Source organism: Carassius gibelio, chromosome B24 (assembly GCF_023724105.1).
Source record: "Carassius gibelio isolate Cgi1373 ecotype wild population from Czech Republic chromosome B24, carGib1.2-hapl.c, whole genome shotgun sequence".
Taxonomy (NCBI): domain Eukaryota; kingdom Metazoa; phylum Chordata; class Actinopteri; order Cypriniformes; family Cyprinidae; genus Carassius; species Carassius gibelio.
In genome coordinates, this window is record NC_068419.1 from 15,652,700 (window position 1) to 15,675,721 (window position 23,022).

General features: G+C 40.2%; 1 protein-coding gene across 2 annotated transcripts in view; it reads right to left on the reverse strand.

Moving 5' to 3' along the window:
• Nucleotides 1-202: 202 nt before the first annotated feature.
• Nucleotides 203-23,022, reverse strand: part of pxdc1b (PX domain containing 1b) — a 46,357-nt gene continuing 23,537 nt past the window's right edge. The window contains exons 2-5 of one of the 2 annotated variants that reach the window (XM_052596720.1): nt 13,913-14,004; nt 13,604-13,721; nt 10,196-10,307; nt 203-2,013 (exon numbers count right to left, since the gene is read on the reverse strand). In XM_052596720.1, the coding sequence (XP_052452680.1) occupies nt 1,884-2,013; nt 10,196-10,307; nt 13,604-13,721; nt 13,913-14,004 (452 nt within the window). In that variant the 3' untranslated portion in view covers nt 203-1,883. Of the gene's footprint in view, nt 2,014-4,577; nt 7,810-10,195; nt 10,308-13,603; nt 13,722-13,912; nt 14,005-23,022 lie in introns of those variants that run through there. The other variant, XM_052596721.1, reaches the window with a different exon arrangement.

The following is a 23,022-nucleotide window of genomic DNA, read 5'->3' on the forward strand; positions in this document are numbered from 1 at the left end:
CACACACACACACACACACACACACACATATATATAAACAAACAGGTAGATGCTATTTGGAATCATTTTGAGGGCTGCATGCACATCAGCTACGCTATTTTGAATATCTTTCTGTGAATAAAGTTGTTTTAAAGGATCAGGTTTGTTATTATAACCTAGTCTGATAATTCTGAAGAAAAAAAAAACAAAATCATAACACAAATTAAACATTGTTTAGCCAGTGCAAAAGCTTTAATGACATGTTATTTATAAATTATTTACAAGCTGTACAAATTACTATAATTAGCAATACATGATGTGGTGCCCAGCAGTCAAAAATGCTTAACATAATGCTGCATATATATATATATAAAAAAAAAAGAACATCATAACAGAAACAGGCAATGTGGAGTAATTATTTTCAATGCTTATTAAAATCATTATTACCTCAAAATTCCAGTGATCAAAAATAACTTCTTTAGTATCTTTTCTCTGATATGTATCATACTTTTTTTGCAGTGTGCTCTGCATTTGGTCATGTCTATGTACTTAAGTTACTTTGAGCACAGTCTATCTTTCTTGCACTTTGTTTGTGTCCAACAATATATTAATATCTTTGCTCACATGCATCCGGGTTTAGATGTGAGACAGGGAGTATTTCATGGTGAGGCATGATGGATATGACATGTCAGAGAATATGTTCAAATATATTATGTGCATCTTGAAGAATAAAACAAATTTAACTAAGCATCAGATCACTTTCAAATTGCAAAAATATGTAAATATTCTCTGTAATAAAATTACTTGACCCAGTCTCCCACAGTTCAGATCATTTTATTCTTCCTATTTGCATGCTTTAAAAGTGGGAGCGGATTATTAAAGCTACAAAATTTGTTAACAAAAAAAAAAAAAAAAGAGCAGAACTTTCTCACGGGTAGAAGGGAAACATGACTATATTACAAAGTAGGGGGTGTGTGTGGTGTATTTGTATATGTGTGGACTAGGAGCCATGTGCCAAGTGAGTGTGCAAGACCTTTGTATTCAAGAGAAAAGAACAAAGTGCAGCTACTGTCTACAGTCATTTAGTAGAAAAGAGGTCATAAACTAATAAAATTATCTTTTGATAATTTAATAATAAATAATCTTTTAAATTATCTGACAAGAAAGACACATATACACATCTGCAAGCTTAATTTTGCTAACCCCTTAACACTAAGCTTAATAAAGCAGTGATTTCATAACAAAATCAAAGGTTTGAGTTAATAAAATGAATTAGCATTTTTACATATGCCCTTTTTTCAGTTTTTGTCTATTTGAATCAGCATTTTAATTTACAGTAGCATATACATCAAGATAATATTCTTGATATTGATAAATCCTTATGTGGATCTTCTTCTCCAGGAACATCTGCATATCATCATCTATTGCCAAAGGATTGTTTCTAGAGTAACCTCTTTCTGAAGAATAATCTTTTCAGGCAGGTTTTCTAGGCCTTGGGCCTTGAAAAAAAAAAAAAAAAAGAATCACAACCTCAAAAACAGTACAGCCTGAGCTTTACAGACAAAAGAAAATTAAATCTTTCAGGCCACATCATTCTGTACACCAGAAATAGCAGCCTAATTCTTTTTTACAGTAGTACAGCTACAACGTGATTCTACGTTGAACAATGAGGCACGTGGGTGAATAAGGTGTAATTTTGGGCTGATGCCAACAAATCTGATGAACAAAGTCAAAGCAGGGAGCTTGCAGTAATCTCTGCATTCAAACAGATCATAAACACTACCAATCAGAAAATATAAGCGCTGGCACATCCATCACTTGGCAGATATTACATGCTGGATCTGAACTGTTTAGGTGGGATTCAGTGCTCCCCTTAAATGTCCACCCATGCAGAATTGTTTGTGTTACTCCAAGATGTCAGTTTCAAAGGGAACCAGGTGGTAGTAGGACAGGTTAGTGACGTAAGCTTCAGGATCATCGTCACTCAGGTCTTGATCTACAGGATCCAAAGATTCTCTCCCATCGTCATCATACCTGCATATTTAGAGATAATACAACCATTTTAATACGTTATATATAATTTTTTTTAAGAAACAATATAACTCCAAAACAAGCTGCCTACTGGGACAGTATATTGAAGGCCCCGATATACTTCAAACAAAGTTATTTTTTGTTCTTTGTTTGGGTGAAAAAAGAAGTGTGAAAAGGCGACGGTATACTGTTTTTGAAAATTTCGACACCCTTGTGCTGGAGGCGGTGTGTAGATTAATGTAAATGTGTCACGCTACTTTGGTAGAAACAAAGGTTTATTATTGTATTTTTTTTTTTTTTTTGCATTTCATTTATTGTACCCTTTAAATTCACTTACTGAAAACAGCAGCAGCACCATGGTGTAACATTTATTTGAAACATGTATTTGGTACTTGCTACATTATATTTTTACTATCTTCCTTTCATTCTTTCCATGGCTTTGGAAAACGTGTCTTGGATGTTCCTCTGTCGCTTTTTGCCTAACTCCAGGTCATCCACACCAAGCGTTGTTGCAGTTTATTTCTAGGTACTAAATGCTGTCACTGGAACTTTAAAGTCTCTCTGCTAGCGATCATATGGGTACGGATATATTTTTGCCAGCTCAGCAATTCGACACAGTGTATTCAGATGTTGTTGTTCTATGCTTGGATATCCGTAGAATGAGAAACGGACCTGGGAAAAAAAATGCACGTCAAAGAAGGTGGAGTTTCAAAACACACACCGATTGTGTAACCACCCTGGACCAATGGATGCTCAAATGTGTTTAGGAGCCAAAACGAAGACCCCCGGAAAGTTTGGTTTGGTGAGCTGTTTCGAACTACTGAAACAAACTCAGAACAAACTTCATTTTGACCTGACTTTGTTGGAAATTACATCATATTAGTTCTTTCTAAGATTTTGTTTGAAGTATATATTTCTCCTTAAGGCATCATTAGTATACTTCTATGATAAAGGAATTAAGGAAAAGTTTGCTTTTTCAGCTGTAACAGGACTTCACAGTACCATACATTCATTCATCATATAAGGAAACACACAATATCAACAAAAAATAAAATTTATATGCCAAGTAAGAATATTTATTTATTTTTTGTTAAAACTACAGATTGTACACATTTTTGTAACCACGCTCATGGACTGGCTAAAAGCCGAGTGTTTTATGGTTGTTGAAGTTTTCGTACACTACACAATTTTTCTTCTATATTAAATAAATTAACTGGATTTAGTTGGTTTTTAACTGTTCTTTGCTAAATCAGCAGGTCTAACTGCAGCCGGACCACCCTGCAATCAACCTCTCTTAAGCCTCCTATCACCCCATTCAACTTGAACTGGGTGCAGAGGGAAATGTATTGGTTGCGAACTCTGGCCCCTTCAGGCAACAAACCGCTGTTATAGTGGGAAAAATAAAACACATACACTTTCAAAAAGAGAGCAAATTTCCTTTTCCATTTGCCATGAGTATGCTGCCTTCAGGCAGCTTGTCACTCGAGCTAATCCAACCCCTAGCAACGTGGGCTGTGGCCTGGCAGGCCATTCCTGGAGTGTCATAGAGGGTTATGGGGATAATAAATCAAGGATATTCACTCCAATTCGTTTGAAGACCCCCGCTCTACAGCAGCATGGTCTCCACCTCAGTAGAAAGCAAGGATGCTCACGTCCTGCAAAAAGATAGTGGGCTTTGGCTCATCCTTTATTTCAGACACCTGAATCGTGCCCTCATGAAAAGGTCGTTCTGGATGACTACCCTGAAACATATCCTCTCGCAAATCTGCTCAGGGTACTGGATATTTTCTCTGGACCTGAAAGATGCATAATTTTACATCCAAATAGCCCCCCGTCATAGACTATACTTTAGATTCGCCTTCGAGGAAGTGGCTTATTGGTACATGGTCCTCCCTTTCAGGCTGTCCCTGGCTCCCCGCACTTTTATGAAGTCCATGGACGCAGCTCTTTCCCCTCTGAGGCAGATGGGAATCTGCGTTGTCAATTACCTCACTGACTGGCTCATGCTCAGGGTCAGGGACAACTTCGCCAAGAGCATGCTGCTCCCCAGTCAACAGATACCATTCCTGGGGGCAGTTTTCGACTCAACTCAAATGAGAGCTGTAGTCGTGCTAGAAGTCATCCTGAAACCAAGGCACAGTTATACACCCAAGGTGCTCTCCTCTCCATTCAGAGAATGGGTCATTACACTCTCTGCGCTTCCTTCCTCTTAAAAGGATCACAAGTTATCATTACTCTGCCCTTTGTCTGAGAGCATGGCAGTTTGCAAATGTAACTGGATCAGAAGTTGATATTCAAACTAGTAAAGATTGTTAGAACACTTATATGTTGCATAGGTATCAACATATAATATACACACTCCTTTAGACCATTAGAAGGCTATTTGATAGAGACCAAATATGCTATAAGGGAGGTTATATTAACTAGTGATCTATCATAAGCATGCATAAAACAGTCAAATATACAAGAAAAGCACTAATATACACAATGATCTGAAGGATATTGATATATGTGTATTCATTCAAAGAGAGGTTTTCTTATGAACTTATCAGAGATAAGTTCATTATGTGTCTCTTCTAAGGGGACATGACGTGAGTGTTGCCCTGCCCGCATTCTTTTCGGCAATAAAACTAGTGTTATCTGAAGCCCCTTTCACACTGCACGTTGGACCCGAAAAATTGCCGGTACATTGCCGGGTCGCCTTCTGTGTTAAAGCAAACACGTTTCGGGATTGATTCTGGGATTGATCCCGGGTCGGGGACCTACTAACATTGCCAGGTTCAGTCCCGGAATGAGCGCTGTGTAAACAAAAGCAAGAACTAATGCCATAAAGCGTGCAAATATGTGCAAACTGTAACGAAGCAGAGTTCCTCACTTTCCGCGCTGAAGCTGAGATCATTCGCCAGCTTCAGTGAAAGTTAAAGTGCATAGCGTTTTCGACACATACATTACAAGTCACACCCTGATGTCAGGTGTCTTTATGGGACCATTACGGGTTGTGTGTGAATGCACACACATATTCTGGGTAATCACTGGCAGTGTGAAAGTGCAAAATGTAGCGACCCAGGAACAAGTACCGGGACACATTACCCTTGTATTGTCTGGAATCGCAGTGTGAAAAGGGCTAGATAGTGTATCATTAGGCGTGTTTCCACTATCTAGCTTAAATGGGGGGTGAAATGCTCGTTTTCACTCAATATCCTGTTAATCTTGAGTACCTATAGAGTAGTACTGCATCCTTCATAACTCCAAAAAGTCTTTAGTTTTATTATATTTATAAGAGAAAGATAGTCTGTACCGTTTTTTCCCGGAAAAACACGAGCGCCTGGAGGCGTGACGTGTGGGAGGAGCTAAAGAATCACGGGCGCGAGTAGGCTTTTGCGTTGAGAGCGTTTGGAAGCTGTGACATTACCGTGAGGAAAAAAACATCATTCAAAACAAACCATGGCTAACAGTCAGATTCAGCCATATATTTATGATCCAGAATCAGATCCAGAGGCTGAAATTTAACAAGAGCAGCAGCAGCAACGACGTCTCTATGTGTTATGTATTGAAACTGTATATATTTGCTTAGCGGTTTTGGAAAATGACTAAGTTCCACTTTATGTCGTCTTTTTTTTTTTTTTTTTTTTAAGGTGTACATGTGGAAAGTGCAGTTTGATGACAACATCGCATGTTGTTTACTTGATGTGTTTACGCGCCGATAGCTCATAGCTGTCAACCCTCCCGTTTTTTCCAGGTTTCTCACGTATTTTAGGTCTTTTCCCGCTGTCTTCCCGTTTTAGTATTTTCCCGTAAAATATCCCGTAATTTTACACTATGGGTTAACTCAGAACACGCATCTATCTGTGTCTGTGAAGTGGCTTGCACTTGGGTTGCTTGACCTCCAGTACAGCAGGTGGCAGTAGCTTAGGCCACCATCGAAGAAGAAGACAGTTACAGCGGCGCCAGCGGGCGGGAGGAAGAGGGGAAAAGTAGCGGGAAGTGAACTTCGAGAGAGTAGATGAGTGTGATGTGCGATGATGGATTAGGACGCCGAATGCCAAAATCACTGAATTAATCGCCAACCAAAATTATGTCGATATTTGAGTAAATGGGAGTCCACCTTCCACTACCTGACAAGCAGCCATGTAGGTCCAAATTATGCCTACTGCAAAATTTGTCGTTGTCGGGAAAAACGACGTTTCTCAGCACGAAATTATTATTAATATTAAATTATTATTAATATTACCTTGTTCATAAATAAATCACTTTTAACATATCAATTGGTCTGTCATACTTTAATATATATTGTGTAGTTATAAACTCTTTAGACTGTTAATGATTAGTGCTTTTTTTTTAAGTTTGTGGATAAGAATCGTGTAAAAAAAAAATCCCTTATTTTGGGGATGGATTCCGGGAAATGTCCCTTATTTTCAATGTTCAATGTTGACAGCTATGCGATAGCTAAGTTAACAACACAGAGATATTTGAAGCAGTTTTACTTGTGCAGTTTGATGACAACATCGCATGTTGTTTACTTGATGTGCTTACGCGCCGATAGCTAAGTTAACAACACAGGGATATTTGAAGCAGTTTTACTCACCGCCTGCGGTTCCAACACACGATCGTGACCCTTTTTCGTTGGGACTGCATTATCCTTAAGAAATAAACGATGTGCAAATCTGGCATCAAACTGGGCCTTGTTTGTAAAACAAGCATCTTCGAAATGCAGGGGAACAAACACAAACACTTGCACAACTCCGTTGATGCTCTGTAAAAATAAACTCTATCCACTGGTCCCTTAATGCTGTTTTTCTTTTGGTAATCTGTGCAGGGTTGTCTTGCCCTGGTAATCAAAAACACACTTCTTTTATGACATTTCGCGACGCTCTCGCTCTGATCAGTGAATGTCTGTTGTGCTCTTAGTGTTCTACTATACGGGAGCGCACGCTCTTCCGGCAGAAGTGCCCTTAGGACCCATATAAGGAAATTCCGCTCCATCTAATGTCACACAGAGCCATACTCGAAAACAACTTTCCGAAACTTGTGACAAACCGGAAGGAGTATTTTTGGAAAAGAAATACTCTTTCAAACGTACAACTAAATTTTGAAACTTTGTCCATGTGTAGAACAGTGTAAAAAACTCAGTATGCATGAAATAGCATTTCACCCCCCCCCCTTTAACTGGCAATACTTCGCAATCAGTATGAGCACAGTCTCTGACAATAAAGCAACCAAACAGAAAATGAGCATAAATGAAGTAGAGGAAGTGGAACACAGTCAGTACTTGGGTGAGGGCTACCTCTGTTGGCTCGGCATTACACGGGCAAACAGATAAGCCCAGAATGCAATGTGCAACATTAAACATTTCCTGCCATATAGAAAAATATTGTTAATAAAACATGTGGTGTAGCTTTATGGACAAAGACAGTGATACAAAAGATCGGTAGACATTTTATTCTATATAAGTGTTGAGCGCAGTTGTCAATTTTTGGAAACGCTTGTTTGTTTACTGTGTTGAGATTTGCGGTGTTTGGTCTAGTACTCTATCGCATACGTTGTCAGTGTTGTGTGACCTTTGTTGTGATAAACAGTCACTTCAAGTCTATTCAGCTGAATTCAATTTCCGTTTTTTCCAACGGGTATAAAAAAGGTTAGTATACTGTGGCATCGGTCACGGCAGCCCTCATGTTAACCCCTCCTCGTATGAAGAGAACTCGCAAACCACGCATCACACATTGTCCAAATCCAAAAATACTACTGACCTTAATGTGTATCAGTCACTCCTCTCTTCCTTCTGTGCTAATGTCTCCACTGCTAAATGGACATTAACAATTAACAATTAGTCTAACTCTCGCATGCGCTTTAAAACTATTTCCTCCCTCCTTTGGGCCTTTGACCTGCCCAACTCAATCTGAGCAGCTGAGTCCTTAGCCATCTTCAAAAATTCAAATCTTTTTGTATTCTATTTCCTTTCATTTATTACACCATTCACAAAAGAAAAAAGATCTCTAACACTAGCTTGCTCTATTATTTTTCTATTCTGTTTCCTTTTTATTATATTATTTAAAAAGCTCATTATGTGTAATATGTTAAACTTACCGAGACTTGTTATAGCACCTGTATATCATTGCTCTTTTATTGATTTTGATTGCTTCCATTTTCCTCATTTGTAAGTCACTTTGGATAAAAGCATCTGCTATATGACTATATGACATGCTATAAATATAACTGCTATAAATGTTATGTAAATATGGAAAAATACTTAACACAAAACTGTGTGTTGAATTTATTCTGGGGCTCACCTGCTTGTCTGTACATAATAGTTAGGTATTTTAATAATGAAGAGGGGCATAATGAGTTTGGTTTTTATCATCTTAGTCGATTATGCCACATTATGCCATGTTTTGCTGTATTGGAGGAAAATACTATATGCTAAACATATTATATTAATAAACTGTATATTGAATTTGATATTTTAATAGCATCTTAATTCATTAAGCCATATTAAATGATTCTCTTTTTCTATGGGAGGAAAACTTTGCGCATTGCATTCATATTCTGCTATTCTGTGGCCACAGATTTGCGGGTCTTGTCTTTTTCTTCTACAGATGACTTGCAGGACCCTGTATGTTGTAGTACTAAATTAGTTATAATGGTTTAAGCATCAAAGCGTCTTGTCTCCATTGGCAACACAAGATTTGAGTCAATTACAAGTGACATTGCAGGTAGCAGAGAGTGCAAGTGAAGATTGCAAGTGACATCGTAATTTAGTTTATTTTTTCTTGTCTTCACCAATTGGCTACTGTTGTAAAATGTTGAGAGATTCAATCAAAAAGTAATCAATACATAGAACAAATAAAAAGAGAAAAGACTGCAAGTGATGTCAATAACGGAAGTGTCTGAGAGTGCAAGTCTAAGTACATTTTTAGCTTTTGATTTTGCTATATTACCTGGTTTTAGATGTTTTTAATTGTTGTTATTTCCTAAGCAGTCAAAGTGCTTTACATTGTCGGGGGGGGGGGGGGGGGGGTCTCCTCATACACCACCAGTGTGCAGCATCCACCTGGATGATGAGACGGCAGCCATATTGCGCCAGAAAGGAGACAGAGAATCACCCAGAGTGATTAAACAAATCAGCAGATAAGGGGACCCCCTGCTGGCCTGACTAGCACCTCTTCCAGCAGCAACCTAGTTTTCCCAGGAGGTCTCCCATCCAGGTACTGACCAGGCTCAGCCCTGCTTCGCTTCAGTGGGCAACCGGTCTTGGGCTGCAGGGTAATATGGCCGCTGGCTGGTTTTGTCTGCATTTTAAATGGTTCCTTTTGTTAAATCAGCTGGTTTTAACAGATTTTTTGATGTTTTTACTAAGTCAGATGGTTTTCATTGGTTTTTCACTGATTTTAACTGCTTTTGTGCTAAACCATGCTAGCAACATGCTTTCTGACCGTAATCCAACCAATCTAAGTATCCTAGCAAAACCCTAGCAATCACCCCAAGTGAACAGCTATCAGCATGGACAGTAGTCATCGATCACGTTATTGAAGAGTGCATATTGAGTCAGTGAGTAGCCTTACCTCTCCTCTGGGATCACAGGTGGATTTCCCTTACTATATGAGTGAGAAAGAGCGGCGCTAGCACGTACAGTTTTATGTCAACAAAACTGGATGCTCTCTCTCTCTTTAGATCTATCATCTGTCTGTCTGTCTATCTCTTCTATTGTTTAATCAAACTTCAGCTTAACATCTTTCAAACTACAAGCTATAAAACCACTTCAGTCTAAATCTTTTATATGAAATTGTAAAAAAATTGTTTATTTATTATGAAATTGTGTATGAAGACCTACATAAAAATCTTGATGATGATGACTTCACAATGTATTAGTCAACAGTGTTTGGTATGGAAGGAGGAACTGTGTGAATCATTTATTAGTGTTTGAGTAATTTCATCAAACATCTAATAGGGAAGGTCTTGAGTTTCATTCCAGAGCTTCCTTCTCACACCCAGGGAAGGAAGTACCTTTTCCTGTGTGTGACAGACTACTATGCACTCAAGAAAAACATTACTACATGAATGCTGTCAATGGCATATATATTAATATGAATGTAATCAGGGCTCTCTGACAGCAAAGCTTTCAAGATACATTTATTTTATTGTTATATACTGTGAGACTGGGATGACAGAGGCAATGCCGGACACTTACGAGTGCTGGGCTGAGTCAGTGGAGGAGGGTCTCTCTTTGTCCAGTGGAATACTCTCATCAAACACAATGGTCTCTGTGTTTGCCAGGCAAAACCCATTAGACCTCATGATCTCTGTAGAAATGTCAAGTGAACAGTCAGAAATCAAATAGACAACTCTGAAATACAACTCTCAAAGACTATTCATACTTTAGTATTATATATATTCTTATTAACTTTAACAAATGTAGTAATAGGTAATACAGATCCATGAAAAATGGAGACATTAGCCACCTTCAAAGCAGGCACCTTGGAAACTCAAGTTCTCAGTTCTCAGAACTCAGTTCTCCCAGCATCTCTTCTACTATTCAAAACAGTCTGTAAAATCTTTGTTGTAATAGCCATCATCTGCCTTGCTGTATTTTCTTAAATTTCTTTGATGGTCTGAAATCTCTTGATGCTCTGTTTTTTTTTTTTTTGTTTGTTTGTTTGTTTGTTTTTTATTATGAAAAGTCCATTGCTCACCGGCTCTGAATACATATATGAAGTGAAGTGAAGTGACATTCAGCCAAGTATGGTGACCCATACTCAGAATTTGTGCTCTGCATTTAACCCATCCGAAATGCACACACACAGAGCAGTGAACACACACACACACACACACTGTGAGCACACACCCGGAGCAGTGGGCAGCCATTTATGCTGCGGCGCCCGGGGAGCAGTTTGGGTTCGATGCCTTGCTCAAGGGCACCTAAGTTGTGGTATTGAAGGTGGAGAGATTCCGTCCACAATTCCATCCGGCCCGAGACTAGAACTCACAACCCTTCGATTGGGAGTCCAACCCTCTAACCATTAGGGATAGGCATTCACAAACCACTGTCCACTGTTATTTGTGACAAAGAAAGAATGCAACAAGCTTGTAATCATGACTTTATAAATGGGAAATAATGAAGTTTCTGATAGCATGTAAAGAACAGCAGAGAAGCACTTATTCAGCACAGTGGAGTGCATTATTTTGTTAACTTTGTGGTTTATTATTTTGAGTCATATGGGACATGGTAACACACAGCGCTCTCACAATATATTGCTTTACACAACTATTGCTTTTGCCACTCAGAAATATTCACACAATCATGCAGCACTTATCAGAAGGTCTTATCTATATATAACCGCACTCTGGCCCACCTCTTCCAACTGAGCCAGGGACTGCTAAACCGAATGATTACACAAGTCGTGCAGGTCTCTAAAAAGAAGGTGCCTGTTATAATGTTATGATAGAGGCTCTGGACTCTGAGCATTACTTGATTTTCTATAACAAACTATAATATTTTCTATAAAAAGAATGTCCATGCATTTACAAATAGCTTGTTTTATATTTAATTTATGTTATAAGTTAAGATTTACAAGAAATATTTTAACTGCTACTATGTAAAAGGAATACTGCTGTAAAAAGCACCTTATTTGTTTAGTGTTTGCAAACCAAATGTTATTGCACTTTTGCTCATATGGCAGTACTTTTAAATGAAAAAAGTGCACAATAAACTACTTTTGAACGAATTATTAATTTTGTGCATAATGCGATTAACTGCAATTAATCACAGGCAATCATGCAATTAATTGTGATTAAAAAATGTAATTGTTGCCCAGCACTAATTTGAGCAGCGTGCACATGTCAAAAAATCTATTCCGATTTGTAGCTTTTGACATGTAAACCCACACATCAACTCGACTTTATTTAGCGTTCATGTAAACACTACAATCAGATTCATCAATAGTAAAGAATTCAGTATGAATGAACCAAAAAGTTTGCATGTAAACATAGCCATTGACCACAAAGAGGGAAAGTCACAGAAGGTCATTACTGAAAGGGGCGGCTGTTCACAGAGTGCTGTATCAAAGCATATTAAATCCAAAGTTGACTGGAAGGAAGAAATTGGGTAGGAATGGGTGCACAAGCAACAGGGATGACCACAAGCTTGAGAATACTGTCAAGCAAAGTCGATTCAAACACTTGGGAGAGAAGTGGACTTAAGCTAGAGTAACCACCCTCAGACGTCTTCAGGAAAAGGGCTACCAAGCCACTTCTGAAACAGAAACAATGTCAGAAGCATCTTGACTGTGCTAAGGAGAAAAAGAACTGGACTGTTGCTCAGTGGTCCCAAGTACTCTTTTCAGATAAAAAGTTAATTTTGCATTTAATTTGGAAATCAAGGTCAGGAGTCTGGAAGAAGACTGGAGAGAATCCAAGCTGCTTGAAGTCAAGTGTGAAGTTTCTGAAATGATGATTTGGGGTGTGTGACATCTGCTGGTGTTGGTCCATTGTATTTTATAGAATCTTAAGTCAATGCAGCTGTCTACCAGGAGATCTTGGAACACTTCATGCTTCCATCTGCTGACAAGCTTTGTTGTGTTGCTGATTTCCTTTTCCAGCAGGACTTTAGCACCTATGCTTCCATCTACTGACAAGCTTTGTTGTGTTGCTGATTTCCTTTTCCAGCAGGACTTTAGCACCTGCCCACAATGCCAAAACCATTGTGGGCATTGTTTGCTGACCATGATATTACTGTGCTTGATTGGCAAGCCAACATGGCTGGCCTGAACCCCATATGGAATCTAAGGGATATTTTCAAGAGAAAGATGAGAAACAATACAGATGAGCTGAAGGCTCAGTAATGCCACAGACTCATCGCTTCAATGCCACATCTCACTGATGCTGTAATTTTTGCTAAAGAAGCCCCAACCAAATATTGAGTGCATTAATTAACATACTTTAAAGAATTTAATATTTTCTGTTTTGCCAATCCTTTTTTGATTGATTATAGGAAATATTATATTTTCAGGTACTGGATAGTTTACTTTCATGAGCTGTAAGTTCTAATCATCAAAACTAAAACAAACAAACAAAAAACGTTTGAAATGTTTTACTTTACATGGCATGAATCTAGAACATATGAAAGTTACACTTTTTGAAATGTAAAAAAACTTTCATGATATTCTTTTTTTTTTGATGCATGTATATACACTGTATACAGTACATATATATGACTAAGCTGAAGGTCCGGTATGCCTAATGCTACAAGGAGTGACAAGGACTCTAACAAAATATAAAACTAGAGACAAATCAGCCAAAAAGGATGAGGAGAGAGCAACTGTCTGTGGCCATCACCTGCAAAACCATTTCCTTTTTGGGGGTTGTATTGCTGTTGCCTCTCCAGTCCACCTGTTGTCACTTTCACACAATCACTTATGCTTCCTAACTGGACAGATTGATATCCCTGAAGTTTAACTGACAGGGTGTTAAACGAATAGATGTTCCATACAAATTTTAACAGTACTACAATAATTACACTATTAATATAATTATTAATTATAGTATAATATAATTTTGTAATATTAATAAATATTAACAAGCACTTTAACATTAACTATACCTGAAATCTTAACTGGACTTTGAAAGCATGGCTGAATTTTGTGGACATTGTCGTTCCTCAGGACCTGGTCAAGCTGCGAGCGTTCAAAGAATGTTAAGACAACTTCTGACCTAGAAAACTGAAAAAAATATCCTTTTAGTATGCAATTTAAGATAACACTTCCAGTAAACCATTCAGGAAGATGTTCAGGTAATTATATTAAGCTGTTAGATGGCAAGAGGTAATAAAAAAAATTACACATGATTTTTTGTTTGTTGCACTCAAATACTCAAGTCCTTTTCTTGCTGGTGTCATAGTTAGACCTCTCACCTTCCAGGGCATGTTAATAGCATTCTTCAGCAGTCGCTCCACTTCATTTAGCTTTGTCTCAATGTCTCTTGCTTCTTTAATCTTGACAAGCCCTGTGTGAGAGCACAACAATAACAGCATATTCAGCATTTATCATAAGATAAGCATTCTGCCTCTCACCTCAAGATTTTATGTGCAGTTCAAATTTTAAGATGTGGCTCACTGACTAATTGGGTACCAGACCAATAACTATTTTACCACTTCTTTCATGAGCTTAGCAATCATTGTGCAGTCTAGACAAGGCAAGGAAAGGCAAGGCAAGTTTATTTATACAGCACATTTCGTACACAATAGTAATTCAAAGTGCTTTACATAAAAGAAAGTAAAATAATCATGAAAAGAAAAATAATAACAAAAATAAAACAAGCAATTTTAAAACTTTTAAAATGATTAAAATATTTACTTAAAATGAATTTAAAAACAGAAAATTATTTTACATAAAAAAAAACAGTGAAAATATAGTGCTCATTCAGTAAATGCACAGCTAAACAGATGGGTTTTGAATCTAGATTTAAATGTGACTAGTGTTTTAGCACATCTGATCTCTTCTGGAAGCTGATTCCAATTGTGGGCAGCATAATAACTAAAGGCGGACTCCCCTTGTTTTGTTTGAACCCTTGGTATTTCTAACTGACTCGATCCTAGTGATCTGAGCGCTCTGTTAGGTTTATATTAAGTGAACATATTTGCAATATATTTCGGTCCTAGGTCATTTAGTGACTTATATACGAGTTAAAGTACTTCAAAATCAATCCTAAATGTAACTGGAAGCCAGTGTAAGGACCTGAGGACTGGTGTGCTCAGATTTTCTGGTTCAAGTCAGAATCCTGGCAGCAGTGTTCTGGATGAGCTGCAGCTGTCTAATGGTCTTTTTGGGAAGGCCGGTGAGGAGCCCATTACAATAGTCCACCCTGCTGGTGATAAAGGCATGAACTAGTTTCTCCAAGTCTTGACTGGAAACAAAACATCTATTTCTTGCAATGTTTTTTAAATGATAGTATGCTGATTTAGTTACTGCTTTGACATGACTACTGAAACTAAGGTCTGTCTCCAGAATCACACCTAGATTCCGGACTTGATTTTTAGTTGTTTGACCCCTAGAGTCAAGGTATGCATTCACCTTGAGAACTTCATCTTTGTTCCAAATGCAATGACTTCAGTTTTTTCCTTGTTTAACTTAAGAAAGTTCTGGCACATCCAACTATTAATTTCATCAATGCATTGGCAGAGGGAGTCAATGGGGCTCTAGTCATTTGGAGATAAGGTTAGGTAAATCTGGGTATCATCAGCATAGCTGTGATAGGCAATTTGGTTCTTTCTCATTATTTGACTTAGTGGAAGCATATACAGGCTAAACAAGAGCGGTGCAAGAATTGACCCTTTTGGGACTCCACATGTCATGGACGTCCACTTAGACTTATGCTCTCCTAGGCTCACATAATAGCCTCTCCCTTCTAAGTATGACCTGAACCATTTGAGTACCATCCCAGAAAGTCCCAGAGTACCATCCCAGAAAGTCACATGTCATGGACGTTCACTTAGACTTATGCTCTCCTAGACTCACATAATAGCCTCTCCCTTCTAAGTATGACCTGAACCATTTGAGTACCATCCCAGAAAGCCCGACCCAGTTTTCCAGTCTTTCTAGTAGTATGTTATGATCGACAGTGTCAAACGCAGCACTGAGATCTAGCAATACCAGTACTGATATTTTGCCAGAGTCCCAATTTAAGTGAATATCATTTATTATCTTAATGAGTGCTGTCTCTGTGCTGTGATGCAGTCGAAAACCAGATTGAAAATTTTCCAGGTATCCATTTGAGTTTAAGTATTTGTTCATCTGATTAAAAACTACCTTTTCTATAATTTTGCCTATAAAAGGAAAATTAGATATTGGTCTAAAATTGCTCAAAATGGTGTTATCAAGATTGCTCTTTTTCAGGAGGGGCTTATCAACTGCAGTTTTTAGGGAGTTTGGAAAGGCCAGAAAGAAATGAGGCATTCACCACTTCTAAAAGATCTGCTTCTAAGCAGTTAAGCACACTTTTGAAAAAAGATGTGGGAAGTGTGTCAAGACAGCAGGTTGACGATTTTAGGTGCTGCACTATGTCTTCCAGAATTTTGCTATCAATAGTTTCTAAAATAGAAACAGTTTTTTTTTTATATTGTTGCCGAATCTGTCTGACCTCTGCATTACTTGAGGATGTGCTAATCTCCTTCCTGATATTGATGATCTTCTCAGAAAAGAAGGAAGCACACTCATTGCATTTGCTGTCTGATAGCATTTCACTGGGAATCTGACTTGGGGGGGTTTGTCAGTCTCTCAACAGCTGCAAAAAGAGTATGAGTGTTATTTAAGTTAATGTGTATACGGTTTGAGAAGAAATTCTCTCTAGCTGTGGCTAGTTTCACATTAAAAGCATGAAGCCTGTCTTTATAGATGCTATAGTGAATTTCAAGTTTTGTCTTCCGCCACATCCGCTCGGCTTTTCTGCATTGTCTTTTCATAGTTTGAACTGCTGTTGATCTTCTACAAACTGATTTCTGTCTGTTTTCTTACTGACTATCATTTGAGCAATATCATCAATAACATTCTTAACTTTTGAGTTGAAGTAATCAATGAGAATATCAACAGAATCTTCAGAAATACTTGGTGTTAAAGATATAGCCTCCATAAATAGTACACTTGTGTTCTCGTTTATGCATCTCCTTCTGACAGAGGCAGATCTAGTTCCACCCATTCTCTACCATAAGAGAGGAAGAATTGTATAAACTTGTTAAATCATCTAAAACAACAACATATATGCTAGACCCTATACCATCTAAGCTCCTAAAAGAGGTGCTTCCAGAAGTCATAGATCCTCTTCAGACAATTATCTTTGTCATTAGGATATGTCCCCAAAACCTTCAAACTGACTGTTATTAAGCCTCTCATCAAAAAACCACAACTTGACCCCATAGAACTAGTTAATTATAGACCAATCTCGAATCTCCCTTTTCTGTCCAAGATTCTAGAAAAGGTGGTATCCTCACAATTATATTCCTTCTTAGAGAAAAATGGTATATGTGAGGATTTCCAGTCAGGATTTAGACCGTATCATAGTACTGAGACTGCTCTCCTTAGAGTTACAAATGACCTGCTCTTATCATCTGATCATGGTTGTATCTCTCTATTAGTTTTATTGGATCTTAGTGCTGCGTTTGACACAATTGACTACAACATTCTTTTGCATAGACTTGAACACTTTGTTGGAATTAATGGAAGTGCTTTAACATAGTTTGAATCGTACTTATATGACTGCCATCAGTTCGTAGCAGTGAATGAAGATGTATCATGCACAAAGTGCAGCATCTTCTCAGTTAACAACGGCTCTGTGTAGTAACAGCTGCTCTATGTGAAATCACGCACCTGATGGAATTAACCGCTGATTAGAAAAACCGGCTTTACTGATGAAATGCGCATTAATGATCGGCCGATCGTGATCGGAGCACCCCTAGTATCGAGTACCTCAAGGCTCAGCACTAGGGCCGATACGCTTCACGCTTTAAATGTTACCCTTGGGAGATATCATCAGGAAACATAGTGTTAGCTTTCACTGTTATGCTGATGATACTCAGCTCTATATTTCTTCGCAGCCCGGTGAAACACACCATTTTGAAAAACTAATGGAATGCATAGAATGATATTAAAAAAACTGGATGATGAGTAATTTCTTACTGCTAAATTCTGAAAAAAAAACAGAGGTGTGAATTATAGGACCTAAAAACTCTGCATGTAATACCCTAGAACACTGTCTAAAACTTGATGGCTGCTCTGTCAATTCTTCGTCATCAGTTAGGAAGCTAGGTGTGCTATTTGATCGCAATCTTTCCTTAGAAAACCAAGTTTCTAGCATTTGTTAAACTGCATTTTTCCATCTCAAAAATATATCTAAATTACGACCTATGCTCTCAAATGTTACTCCATGGATTTATTACCTCAAGGTTAGATTATTGTAATGCTTTATTGGGTGGTTGTTCTGCATGCTTAGTAAAAAAACTAAAGCTAGTCCAAAATGCAGCAGCAAGAGTTCTTACTAGAACCAGGAAGTATGACCATATTAGCCCGGTCCTGTCAACACTGCATTGGCTCCCTATCAAACATTGTATAGATTTTAAAATATTGCTTATTACTTATGCTTACCGCCAACCCCCGAAAATGCCACCTAGCCCTCTCTGAGGCCAAGTACCTGGGCTTCCAAGTCTGCCGAGGTCTCATCCGGCCGCAGGACAAGAAACTTGAGGCCATCCACGCCGCCCCAAGACCCCGGACAAAGACCCAGGTATGAGCCTTCTTGGGGTTGGCGGGTTATTACCGATATCCCCAACTTATCCTCTTTAGCCGCCCCCCTGACAGACCTGACTAGGAAGGGGCAGCCGGAGAAAGTATGTTGGACACCGTCGGCGGAAGAGGCCTTCGCCCAGGTCAAAGCAGCACTCACGTCCTTGCCTGTTCTCCGCGCCCCGGACTTAAGCTGCCCCTTCCTGCTCCAGACGGATGCCTCCGACACAGGACTGGGAGCGGTACTCTCCCAAATTCAAGAAGGTGAGGAGCATCCAATCATTTACATCAGCAGAAAGCTTTCCCCAGCCGAGAAGAAGTACGCCGCCGTGGAAAGGGAAGCCCTGGCCATCAGGTGGGCAGTCCTGGAGCTCCGATACTACCTCCTGGGCCGCAAGTTCACCCTGGTAACCTACCACGCACCCCTACAGTGGATGGCCCGCGCCAGGGTGACTCGCTGGTTCCTAGCGCTCCAGGACTTCCACTTTGAAGTTCGCCATCGAGCCAGAGCCGCCAACACGAATGCCGATGGCCTCTCCCGGATCTGGACAGCTTACGCAGGTCTGTCATGGGTCATTCCCCACCTTCCAAAGCGACAATGCAATCTATTGCTTCAACAAATGCAGATCAAATTCTGTTGAACTAATGTCGTTCCTCAGTTTTCTAAAAAAACAGTGCAAAACATAAAATATAGTGCTATCAGTTTGGACATTACACAACTCATTCAATAAATGCTAGATTTAAAAGTGGGTAATGTTTTAGCACATCTGATCTCTTCTGGAAACTGATTCCAACTAATTCTTTCTCATTATTTGACTAAGTGAGAGCATGTACAGGGTAAACGGAGAAGAGGAAGAGTTGCATTTGTGTTTGTCGCCATGTCGTTGAAATGCTGTTAATTTAATCTCGGAGTCCAGTCATCTTTGTTTGGCCTTCCCAGGGAAGCCGTACTTGGAGATTAATGGTTACAATTTATGTTTAACTCGGTTCCCGAAAATTATAATGCACATGTAAGAGGTAACAACACCAACTATTAAATATATATATATATATATACATATATACATATATATATATATATATATATATATATATATATATATATACACACACACACACACACATATATATATATATATATATATATATATATATATATATATATATATATATATATATAAAATACTTTCGCCCTCCAGCTTGTACTTTTTAACCTGGGATTTCTCGTCTCCGGCTGGCTCAGCACTTGTCTCGCTGTTTTAATACATCACATGTCAGATGAGGTGCACACACAGTCATTTGGACCATAAAACAAGCCAAAAAAAAACACAAAAAAAACAACACATGTCTGGGACGGCTGGGAATGGGTTTGGATTTGGTGACCCTCACCTTAATAACCTCACCTTAATAACCCCTTGCAACTTGATGCTGACGGGGGTCTATCATATGCCATGGCCATGAGGGATGTCAGAGGCAGCTTTACAATACCTTATCATTAAAAGTTGTATCAATTATTATTACACACAATGCTGGTGCTTCAAGCATATCAGACTGATCTGCTAAGAGACTTGGATAGAGACAGGGGCCTGCTTCTGATCAGGTAGCTGAGCTGCGCCGCACCATGGATCTCTCTCTGTGCTACCAAGCAGGCCGCTGCCGCCATGGGCAGGACTATGGCGGCCATGGTGGCAGCGGAGAGACATCTGTGGATGAACAGACATTGGGAGGAAAGAAAATACTTTCTGCTCGATGCTCAGGTTTCAGCTTCTGAACATTTCAGTATTTCCATTGAGATGGCGATTTTGAGAAATTCAGGGAGACGAAGGTGCGATCTGCTGCTTTCAGATCCTTCGTTCCACGAAGGTCCAAGTCTGAGCCCAAACAATATGGGTGTCCTGGTCTGTATCGATCTGAGGATCAAAGATGGGTACAGAAGGCTAGTGTCGCAACTCAAGCTCCTCCCCCACCTGCGGGCAGGGGTTAGAGGAATCGTGGGTAACGAGGAGGTAAGCAGAACCTAAGGGGTATGATCTAGATGTGGCAGCGTTCTCGTCCTAATTGGAGTGATACCGAGGTATCTAATCGTTCCCTTTGGGGATTTTTAACCCTCTGGAGTCTAAGAGGTTATCAAGAGAAAATAGCCTCATAACGCGTATATGCGTTAATAGACATCAGAGGGTTAAATTCTGCTTTTATCCTCCCCTTCCTAATTCCCCTGTAACCACCAGCTCTCCACCTGATCGAGGTTAGGTGGAAACCTCTCGCATAACAGTCTCCTATCCTAGACCTATAATGTTTTTCTGGTTCTATGTCCATAGCAACCACCTGACTGATGGTCCAGACTAAAAGGAGGCACCCCTTGAGTGGGGCTCGGGCGTAAGAGGGTGGGTGAGTAAATGTAACCCTCTCTGTATATACTTATGTGTATTTAATTGCTGCTGGTTACGTGTCTACAAATAAACTTTGTGTGTTTCCTTTGCAGTGCTCAGTTACAGTGTTTACTAAACATTTGCCAGCAGCAGCCATCCGGCTTCATGTTCCGGTATTAGGCGGCTGAGATTACAGGTTTCTGAGAGAGCCTCCTTGATCATCAGGCGTGGCACAGCACTGCAGGGAATTTCATGGATGTATGGCCAGGTCACCCCGAGGGGTCTCCTGGCCGCTTAGGGGTGCTGTCGCATCTACCGGGAAGTGGAGGTGGCAGTTACAGAAGTATTCTTGTATATGCTACCTCAGATGATGCTCCCCTCGCCCGAGGTTTGTAAAATTGAGCTTGCCTCTCCCCTGAGATTCAGCACCTCTGCGATGCTTAGGAACCTTTAAGTACACACGCTAAGCTTTGTGTACTTTCTCAAAACCACATGGTGGTCAGTGTGCACATGAACACTTTGCGCACTTTCTAAAAATACACAAGTGGTAAGTTTGCACGCAAAACACTGCAAACTTTCTGAAATCTTATACGATAAGGGTTACGCGCTCCGCTTCGTTCCCTTTCTTGAGATGATTAGACCTTGGTTCCTTGGGCTCCATTCAGCCAGTGTGTATTTGTATATACACCTCAAGCATCGCTTCCCTCAACATGCGGGGCTATTTGGGTTATTCTCTTGGTAATTTAACAGCGCTCCCCTTTTTCCAAAAAAGCTGAGCTCGGAGTTCTCCTCTCGTATGAGACTGAGTTCTCTGTTTTTTCCCCAGAGCGCTCCAGTATTGTTTCCATAGATCGAGTTGATGACTTTCAATCAAACTGTTTTGAGATGCAACATTACATCTATGAGCTGCTCTATCGGAGTGCCACGAAAGCCCCTCCTTAGAACAGTATTTGAAAATCCATGCTATGGTAAGTGTGCACGTGTAGTCTTTGCACACTTTCTGAAATTCACACTGTGGTAAGTTTGCACGCTAGTATTCTGCGTTCTTTATAAAATCATATATGGTGAGGGCTTCGCGTGGTTGCTTCGTGCCCTTTCTTGAGTTGCTAAAAGCCCCGTTCATCTTGGGCACCCCTCCACCTATGTGTCCTCGGATACCTATCTAAACAGAGGTGTTGCTACTAGAGAACTGTTGAGACCGCTCTTTCTGCAAGCTTATGCGTAAGCTAGCGGTAGCCCCTGTGTGACAGGCAAGACTTGGTACAATGCTAGGTTCTTAGCCGTATCCTTTTAAAGGAATCTCTCCTAATTCCAAGCCTTCAGCTCTACCCTGGGCCGAGGCCCTAACAATTAAGTTGGGTATGTAGCTTAGGCCTTTTGGCCGTAAGGGGTACTGTCACAGACAGCCGTCGAAACCTCCCAGGGGCAACTCCCATGGAAATGGTAGAGTTGGTACTTAGTGCTCGCCATGATTCTGGCCTGATATATATATATATATATATATATATATATATATATATATATATATATATATATATTGTCACGGGGTGAAGAACCACTCGACAAGAGGTACGTGAAATCGGGGTTTATTGAAAAGGTACGGGGTTTATTGAAAAGTGAAGGGTGCCTGGTGAAGTGTCCTGATCTGCTTTCCGCTGGTTGGTGCTCCCCGTGTGCTCTCCGTGCTCCTCTGTGCCAATGAAGGGGAAAGTGGGTGTCCAGACGTGCTCCAAAGGGTGTGGGCTGTCGGTCACTCGCTGCTTTCTGTGGGGATAGGAGAGAGGGGTTAGTCCAGCTTTGCGTTCTGTTTGAGAACCTCTTCTCAGTGCAAGATGTGCTGCTTTTCAATGTGCTGGCTGATGGGGAGCAGCTGTGACCGATCAGCCGGTGACGAGGACGTGCAGGTGTTTTGGTTTGGTTTCCAGGGCGACGCTGATTCCTCTGGGAGTGCTCGTCACATCCCCCCCCCCTAAGCGTCGTTCTGGTCCTGCGAAGACATGTAGAAAGTAGGGGTGAGATTAGGGGAGGGTGGGGAATGACCCCTGACAGACCTGCATAAGCTGTCCAGATCCGGGAGAGGCCATCGGCGTTCGCGTTGGCGGCCCCAGCTCGATGGCGGACTTCGAAGTGGAAGTCCTGGAGCGCTAGGAACCAGCGAGTCACCCTGGCGTTGGTGTCCTTGGCGCGGGCCATCCACTGTAGGGGCGCGTGGTCGGTTACCAGGGTGAACTTGCGGCCCAGGAGGTAGTACCGGAGCTCCAGGACTGCCCACCTGATGGCCAGGGCTTCCTTCTCCACAGCGGCGTATTTCCTCTCGGCGGGGGACAGCTTCCTGCTGATGTAGATGATCGGATGCTCCTCACCTTCCTGAATTTGGGAGA